At 43.3% G+C, this 9,572-nt stretch overlaps 1 protein-coding gene across 1 annotated transcript; it reads right to left on the minus strand.

Moving 5' to 3' along the window:
• Positions 1 to 433: 433 nt before the first annotated feature.
• Positions 434 to 1,819, minus strand: LOC311106271 (leucine-rich repeat and fibronectin type III domain-containing protein 1-like protein; the record flags this gene model as incomplete). Its single annotated transcript, XM_084148558.1, has 1 exon — positions 434 to 1,819. One exon carries the CDS (start codon positions 1,817 to 1,819, stop codon positions 434 to 436), a length of 1,386 nt encoding a protein of 461 aa, XP_084004684.1.
• Between the last annotated feature and the right edge of the window lie 7,753 nt (positions 1,820 to 9,572).

A 9,572-nucleotide genomic window follows, 5' to 3' on the forward strand; every position in this document is an offset into this window, starting at 1 on the left:
ATATAAATTGATGCTGGACCTGGCATATGCAATGACGGAAGCATCAAAACAAAAAATAAATCAAAACAAACCTTGAAACAAGAACAAAGGAGAGAAATGCCTAAAACGTGTTTTCTCAAAAAAACTAAAAATGGTACCTTTTTATCTCTTGCAAATAACGATTAGTAATTGCCACCTAATTATTAACTCATTATAATTACATACATTTGTACAAGATGAAATGTTTCTGGTGTTCTTATGATTACTACTGTTTAGCTGATAGATATCTTGTAATTGTATGTTTGTGAGTCAAAATGTAATTTAATCATACAACCTTGAGTAACTCATTAATGCAAAAACACATTTGAAAGTTATTAACTCAATCTAACCAAGAGACTGAAGCTATTTCCCCTATTCATTTCTCCATCACCCCTGTTTAGATCCCTATCCCCCCTCACCTGTAGATGAGCGTGTCGTCCAGGGAACTGTTGTACTGGACCTGGTACATCCTGATCCCAGGGATGTGGTTCTGATATGGCCATTTGATCAGCACTGAGCTAGCTGTCAGCTCCGCCATCAGCACCCTTCCCTCCTGGTTCCTCCGTGTGTCGTTGCCCGTGGCTGTGGTGGACTTGGCCGAGGTGAGGATGTCTGAAGGGCCAGGGTCAGGCTCCCGTAGCCGGTTGGTGCTGTTGGCCAGGTGGGGGAGGAGGTTGACCACCAGCTCCACCTGACCCGTGGACTCTCCTGCCGCATTGGAGGCAATGCAGGTGAAGGTTCCAGCGTCCTTCAAGGAGGTGATGTTGATGTCCAGGCTACCATTGCTGAAGGTGACAGTCCTTGATGTGTTGGAGATCAGACGGCCCTCAGGGGAAATCCAGTGAATCTCTGGGTCTGGGTCTCCATTGGCCTTGCACTTCAGACTGGTTGGCTGGCCCTCCATGGTGAAGGTCTTGGCAGACTTCCTAGTCATGACTGGAGGGTCACAGATGAACTCCTCCTCTGGGATAGTCCAGAAGTACTTGGCTGTGAGGTCTGGAGGAGAGGCGCAGGTCTCTAGATCGTCTTCTCTGGTCAGCCTCCTTAGCCACAGCAGCTCACAGTTACAGTGTAGCGGGTTTCCGCCAAAACTCATCACCAATGAAGACTGAGGAGATCCTTTGGCTTTAGCGTAGACAGGGATGCGCAGAAAAAGTGGATCTGGTGGGATCTTCTTCAGCTTATTGGACGTCATGTCTAGACGCGCCAGCTTGTGCAGGTTGGTGAAGATCCCTTGGGGCACATGCTCTATAAGGTTATGGTCCATGTTAAGGGTGTTGACGTTGGTTAGACGACCTATCGTCTCCCATGGGATGTCAACCAGGTTGTTGTAGGACAGGTCCAGGTCTTCCAGGGTTCCTGTGAAGTCATCAAAGGCATGGGGAGAGATATCGTGCAGCTGGTTGTTGGCCAAGATCAGGTGCCTAAGGTTGGTGAGCCCCCGAAAGTGGTCATCCCTGATCACACTCAGCCGGTTGCTGTCCAGGTGCAGCGCTCGCAGCCGCTTGAGGTCCTCGAAGGTATAAGGCATGATCTGGCTTATGGTGTTGCGGGACAACGTCAGATGGATCAAACTAGTCATGTTGGCAAAGTCCCGCCTCCTTATGGCTGTGATAAAATTTTCAGTGAGCCGTAGCTCCACGGTGCGCCGGTCAATGACGGTGGGCACGAAGAGTAGGCCCGTTTTGGCACAGAGGATGGCCAGCGAGGGGGACAAGTTCTGGCACATGCAGCGCTTGGGGCACAGCTGCCCCCTAGTGGAGATGGCCAGCACCAACAGGGAGAAGATCAGCCGGTCCATCCTCCCTCTGGCGTTCTGGGAAACTGCAAGGCAAAGGAGAGAGGCACTGGTCAGGACATGTCAGGACATGGGACTCCAAGTGGGGAATTCACTAGGTTAATCAAGATTTACATCTATGTGTTTAGCTATCACAGTGGTCAAACTGAGATTAAATCTCTCTATCAGCCATGATCAGAATGCAAAACAGCAGTGTTCGAAGTGCATACAGATGATTAAAGCCAGTAAATGTATATGAATACATATCAATGAATGGACAATACCCTGAATTAAATGCTTAGCACACACTGAGGCATAAGGCAGAGGTGATGTTTTAAGCGAGCCAATTTTCTTAACGGCTTGTATCTTATTTTCCTCCTCACAGATACTTATTTGATGTTACGGAATCATGTTACGGAATCAGACACATGGCGTGCTAATACGCCCAATGAAGAGATAAGGACAACGAATAGGTGTGTGTAAATATAGCTTAGCAAATCATTTATCTTAACATGCAATCTCTGGACAAAGTTAGTTGGCCACCATATCACAGTTTAAGGGTTTATCACAGCAGGTCTACCTTCTGTGGATTCTCTAAAAGCCAGTCTTTTACATAGCTCCCTACATCTCTAACATGAGTGAAAACACAAATGTATCTGTATAGAAGACGCCAACTGGCAATGCATATGCAATTGTAGCAAAAGCACACAGTCATCCACCCACACACTTACGAACACATTTTCTTTATGTCCTCTCTAAAAACACACAAACGCAAATACACAAACAGCAAAGGACACACCACACACAGCATGCGTGCATGTATAACCCCCTCCCACACACACATTGTGTTTCATATCTACCCTACTTCCAGGTATGGCAGATACTGTTTTTGCTCTGAGATAAAGATTGGTAGTCCTATTACAAATAGAAAAGATCTTCCTGAAATGAGGTAGCAAGACAGATTTGAAGTGCTATGAACTGACAATGGCTGAGATGTTCTCATCACCAAGAGTGCTTTCTCTCTCTCTCTCTCTCTCTCTCTCTCTCTCTCTCTCTCTCTCTCTCTCTCTCTCTCTCTCTCTCTCTCGCTCTCTCTCGCTCTCTCTCTCTCTCTCGTCGTATGATGCATATCCATGAAACAGCACTTTAATGTATTTATCGTGGTAATTCCTTGTTCATGATGAAGTACTCTAAACGCTCTATCTGTATTTATGACAGCATTTCTGCGGTTACAGTTTTATAACTTAATGCACAAGGACATGCATGGGATTGGTCATAGGCCATTACAGTTTTTCTCAATTGCTAAAACACTAAACCCTATTGTCTGAACCAAATGCTCAGTTGCCTGAACCCACTGATTGAATCAATCACTCTTTTGGCAAAACCATAAGCACTTTTCACCTGTTTAGACATAACTTGCCAACACATTTTCATTGTGATGCACCCGTGCTGCATAATGGTGAGCACAGGTGACAAAAGTCAAACACAATTAGAGCACAGGTGTCACCACTTGAACACAACAACTCAAAATTGATCACACTTGTGGCTAATGATGTGAGGGAACATATACAGTAAGCCAGTTCAGAGAGCACTGGTTTGTGAGGCCCTACAATGGATAGAAATCTGAGAGGAAGAGTTCGTGTGAGAGGAGTTTGAGGTGGTCGAGGTGGTCAGCGAAGACAAAGAACAGTAATATCTGATGAAATCAGAGCTACTGTGATTGACCATGTTCTTGTCCATGGTATGAGCATGAGGGAGGCTGGACAAAGGGTACAACCAAACATCAGTAGATTCACTGTGTCCACCATAATCCGAAGATTTAGAGAAGAGAACAGGTAATTACCTTCTTTTGACATTATAGTACAGTATGTAAATGTTAACAGCAATTACTGTATGACATACTATATACTGTACCACAGTATACTGTAAGTAAATATATGTTTCAGTACATCACTGTACCAATGTACTGTAGTATTGTAATGGAGGGTTGGTCTAACTGTTTGTAGGCCTAGTATTCCATGTATATTTTTTGTAACTCCATGTTCTCTTTTTGTAGAATTGAAAGACTGCCACATGGGGGTGGGAGGACAGGTATGTTCTCCCCACACCAAGAGACCCTAATTGTTGATATGGTCCGTGAGAACAATGCCATTACAGTTTTTTTGGATTGCTTACACACTAAAATTAAAAGTAGTACACTATTAGCAAAACCTTACACTCAAGAAGCAAAACATCAGCCCATATTTGCACAACTATAAGCACATTGTCAACCTTACACTTGTTGCAAAACTCTACACACAGTGATTTGCAAAACACTAAACACACTTAACATACATTACACACAAAAATCTATCATGAAGTCACGTCCTTGCAATACCAAAGCACTGACTGTCAAATTACCACACCGTCCAACCAATTGGTTCAACACAGTCATCAGGTGTGCAAACACTCGTTTGCTTAATTGTAGACACACCAATCAGGTGTATAAGCACTATAAAAAGCAGCAGGTGAGTTCATCGGTCTTCAAGCACAATGGAAAGAGTCAGAGAAAGAGTAAGACGAGGAGGAGGAGGAGGAGGAGGAGGAGGAGGACGACGAGGAGGAGGAGGACGACGAGGAGGAGGAGGAGGAGGACGAGGAGGAGGAGGAGGAGGACGAGGAGGAGGAGGAGGAGGACGACGAGGAGAACGAGGAGGAGGACGAGGAGAACGAGGAGGAGGACGAGGAGAACGAGGAGGACGAGGAGAACGAGGAGGAGAATGAGGAGGAGAACGAGGAGGACGAGGAGGAGAACGAGGAGGAGGAGGAGGAAGGGGAGGAAGAGGAAGAGGAAGAGGAAGACAAGAAGGTGCTCAAAGAGGACAGAATCTGACAAATGAGATCCGCGCAACACTGGTTGACCACATTGTCAACCACGGCCTGACGCTGAGGGAGGCTGGACTGCGAGTACAGCCAAATCTAAGCCGATATACAGTGGCAAGTGTGATGAGAACATTTCGACTGGAAAATAGGTATTGTAAAAATATCATCATATCAAAAACATCTGCACGGTTTCAGTAACTGCTTACAGTACTATATTCTATGCACTATCAGCACTTCTGTTACCTTTTCCTGTGAAATTACTGTACTATTGTATACTGTTTTTTTTTCTACATAGGATTGAGGGTCAGGGACGACAAGGGGGAAGGCCTCCTATGTTCACAGAACAGCAAGAGAGGGAGATAGTAAACATGGTTTTGGCCAACAATGCTATAACACTCAAGCAGCTCCAAGCTAACATTGTCAATAACCACGCCATTTTCAACGATATCCATCAGGTCTCAACATCAACACTGGCACGCATCCTAAAAAAAAAACATATTCAAATGAAGCAAATTTATCGAGTGCCTTTCGAGCGCAATTCCGAAAGGGTGAAACGACTGCGGCATGATTATGCAGAGGTATGTATTCACTTTAGCAGTGTGATCTTGCATACTGTCTCATAATATTTTACTGTACTGTAATATGTATACTAGATCTACACTGAACTACACAATTTTGCCTGACACTGTTTTTCAGAGAGTTTTACGAATGGATGGAGAGGAGATCCAGCATGAGTTCATTTACGTAGATGAGGCTGGGTTCAACCTGACGAGAACACGAAGGAGGGGAAGAAACATCATTGGCCACAGGGCTATAGTCAATGTCCCAGGGCAACGTGGGGGTAATATAACACTCTGTGCAGCCATTACACAGAATGGGGTCCTCCACCGCCATGCCCATATGGGCCCTTACAACACAGCACTCATACTTACATTCTTGGACCAATTGCACAACATAACAGCAGCAAATCAAATCGATCATATGCAATACATTGTTGTCTGGGACAATGTGTCTTTCCACCGCTCTGCTCTGGTTCAGAACTGGTTTCAGCAACATCCACATTTCACCGTCCTATATCTTCCACCATACTCTCCATTCCTCAACCCTATAGAAGAGTTTTTCTCGGCATGGCGGTGGAAGGTATATGATCTCCGTCTCCAGGCTGAGGTACCCCTCATCCAAGCCATGGAGGAGGCCTGTGACCAGATGGAGGTAGCAGCAATGCAAGGATGGATTCGTCATTCAAGACGTTTCTTTCCAAGGTGTCTTGCTAATGACAACATTGCCTGCGATGTTGATGAAATTCTCTGGCCAGATCCAGCTAGGCGAAGAGACAATGTCTAGTTATTTTTTTGAATTTTTTTTGAACTTACAATACGTAAAGTGACGTTTGGTTACAGTATTATGAATCTCCATGTCAACATTTTGGGCGTGTTGAGAAATAAATGAGTTTCTTCAGTCTGCAACATTGGTCTTGTGTAGTGTTTGGTGAATTTACATTATATTTGTACTTTGTTGAGAGTAGCCTACTCTAATCATAGGGAAGTAGAAGTGCTAAAAGTGTTTTAGGTTTATCACAGCAGAGTGTAACTCGTGCAAACAGAGTATAGTAATGTGAAACGTGTGTGTTTCATATGGTAACAAAGTGTGGTTTTTAAAAAGAAGTGTATAGTTTTTACAAGAGTGTTTAATTTTGCAAAGGATCTGTAGTGTTTTGCTAATTGGGTGTGTGGTTGTGCTAATTGTGTGTAGTGTTTTGAAAACACGGGCCCTGTTTTGAAAATCGTGCTTAAGCAATCAAAAAAAACTGTAAACTGAGCGAAATTCAGCAGAAGATCATTGAGGACCATTTACATTTTGAGGGTATCAACAGTGTCAGCCTCTCTACTGTTGATCGTGTCCTCAAGCGCAACAGACTGCGCATGAAACAGCTATACAGAGTGCCCTTTGATCGCAACTCAGACAGAGTCAAAGAGCGAAGATTCCAGTATGTACAGGTTGGCATATATCCAGACACATTCAATGTTGATTACTCTAAGTAGTGATTTACTGTAGTGGCCTAAATCACTTTTTCCGTATCACTTACAAAACTATATCTATTTCTACAGAGGGTTTTTCAACTGGATGCAATGGAAAGACCCCATCAATACATCTACATGGATGAAGCTGGGTTTAATCTCACCAAAAGGAGAAGGAGAGGCCGTAATGTGATTGGCCATCGGGCCATTGTTGGTGTTCCTGGGCAGCGTGGTGGCAATGTCACATTATGTGCTGCCATCAGCAATCATGGGGTTGTCCACCATCATGCCAACCTGGGGCCCTACAACACTCACCCGCTCCTCATTTTCCTCAATCACATGCGAGATGCTTTGTTAGGGCAGCAGGATGAGCATCCCATCTATGTTGTTGTTTGGGACAATGTGAGTTTTCACAGAGCCCTCCAGGTTAGAGAGTGGTACAATATGAACCAAGGTTTTATCAATCTTTGCCTTCCACCGTACTCCCCTTTCCTAAACCCCATTGAGGAATTCTTCTCCTCATGGCGGTGGAAGGTATATGAACGCCAACCTTACACCAGGGTAAATCTCCTGCAAGCCATGGGACTTGCCTGTGGTGACATAGGTGTGGAGGCATGCCAAGCCTGGATACGGCATGCCAGGGGTTTTTTCCCCCGTTGCCTGGCCAGACAAAATGTGGCCTGTGATGTGGATGAAGTCCTGTGGCCTGACCCAGTACGGAGACATGATGCTGTGGCTGAGTAATGCACTTATTTGTATATTTTTGTACTTTATTTTTACATGGGCTTACTGTACACAAGTGGCAAACGCATAATATTTCTGTTTGTTTTTACAAGTGCTACATGTAAATGCACAAGATTTCTGTTTTGTCTTTTTGTACAAGTGCTAAATGCACAGTTTTTTTTTTTTTTTTGCAACATGCATTTAGCCTACAGTGAACAATAAACATGTATTTCTCCAGCTTCATGTCCTGCGCATTGTGTTTTCTATTTTTCTACGTAGTGTTTAGTGACTGTTCAGTAGTGTTTTTTATTTTGATTGACTCGGGGCACGATTTGACAACATAGTTCAGTTTTGAGCACAGATTGAACTGTTTTGAGGTGAAAGTTTGGTTTTGCAAGAAGAGTCTGAGGTTTTGTGAATGTAGCTTGAAAATTGGGTTTTGTGTTCACAGTTAAGAGAAAAGGAGATCAGCTTTCAAGAAATGTGTCTTAGCAATCGAGAAAAACTGTAAATAGGCCTTTTGTTCCTCTCTGTGAATTTAATAAAACCAGGGAATAGAATTGGAATGGAGATGTGTGACGTTTTTGTATAGCTTCTCTCGTGCGACAATGTGGCCATCAGCCATGCAGCATCAACAGAAACAGAGCAGCTGCCCATATGCATCTCATTTCACCAACCCATTTCACAGCTGTACCTTGGATTATGGGGCTAATGCTATGATGAATACCAAATGAAAGTAAAGCCTTGGAAGCCACGTTGGAACTCCTGAAAGTCTGAACATGGTGCTTTTTTTTTAAACATACATTACATTTTGCAGGACGCATTTGATCTTGTGAATAAAGGTGCAGTAGACACTGGTGCAGTTATCCTCAAGGTCAAATCACCGTGTGAGACATTTAAGCTACCATACCGTACATACCGTAATAGCCTACATAGCATAAGTGGATGAAATAGGGCAGCATGATGGATGCTCTGAAAAACGCTTACCTCCTGGATCTTCATAATTAAAAAGGAATTAACTGTACTGCCAGACAAGACAACTTAGCTTCGGTCAAGTGCTTATTCTGTAGCAATTAGTGAGCAGTGTCAAAAATACAGTCCTTTTAATGACATGTCAACAGCTATTAGCAACTGTAAAATGCGATTTTGCTGGGAAGGAACAAAGAAATACAGTAGATAAAAGATAAAGACTAACAATAAAAATACAGATGAGTTGCTCCATTTTTTTATTAATGGTGGTCAGGCCGCTTTCAGCTTGATAAGAGGTGATGCAGGTCAACGGTAGAACAACATGGCTGCTGTTAAATTTCCCTCTGTTGATCATCTCTCTCTCTCTTTCTCTCTCTCTCTCGTCGTATGATGCATATCCATGAAACAGCACTTTAATGTATTTATCGTGGTAATTCCTTGTTCATGATGAAGTACTCTAAACACACACGCTCTATCTGTATTTATGACAGCATTTCTGCGGTTACAGTTTTACAACTTAATGCACCAGGACATGCATGGGATTTGTCATAGGCCATTAAATAGGCCTTTTGTTCCTCTCTGTGAATTTAATAAAACCAGGGAATAGAATTGGAATGGAGATGTGTGACTTTTTTGTATAGCTTATCTTGTACGTCAAAGTGGCCATCAGCCATTGCAGCATCAACAGAAACAGAGCAGCTGCCCATATGCATCTCATTTCACCAACCCATTTCACAGCTGTACCTTGGATTATGGGGCTAATGCTATGATGAATACCAAATGAAAGTAAAGCCTTGGAAGCCACGTTGGAACTCCTGAAAGTCTGAACATGGTGCTTTAAAAAAAAACATACATTACATTTTGCAGGACGCATTTGATCTTGTGAATAAAGGTGCAGTAGACACTGGTGCAGTTATCCTCAAGGTCAAATCACCGTGTGAGACATTTAAGCTACCATACCGTACATACCGTAATAGCCTACACAGCATAAGTGGATGAAATAGGGCAGGATGATGGATGCTCTGAAAAACGCTTACCTCCTGGATCTTCATAATTAAAAAGGAATTAACTGTACTGCCAGACAACACAAAAGACAACTTAGCTTCGGTCAAGTGCTTATTCTGTAGCAATTAGTGAGCAGTGTCAAAACTACAGTCCTTTTAATGACATGTCAACAGCTATTAGCAACTGTAAAATGCGATTTT

This window comes from Coregonus lavaretus, assembly GCF_964263955.1.
Source record: "Coregonus lavaretus genome assembly, chromosome: 30".
NCBI lineage: Eukaryota > Metazoa > Chordata > Actinopteri > Salmoniformes > Salmonidae > Coregonus > Coregonus lavaretus.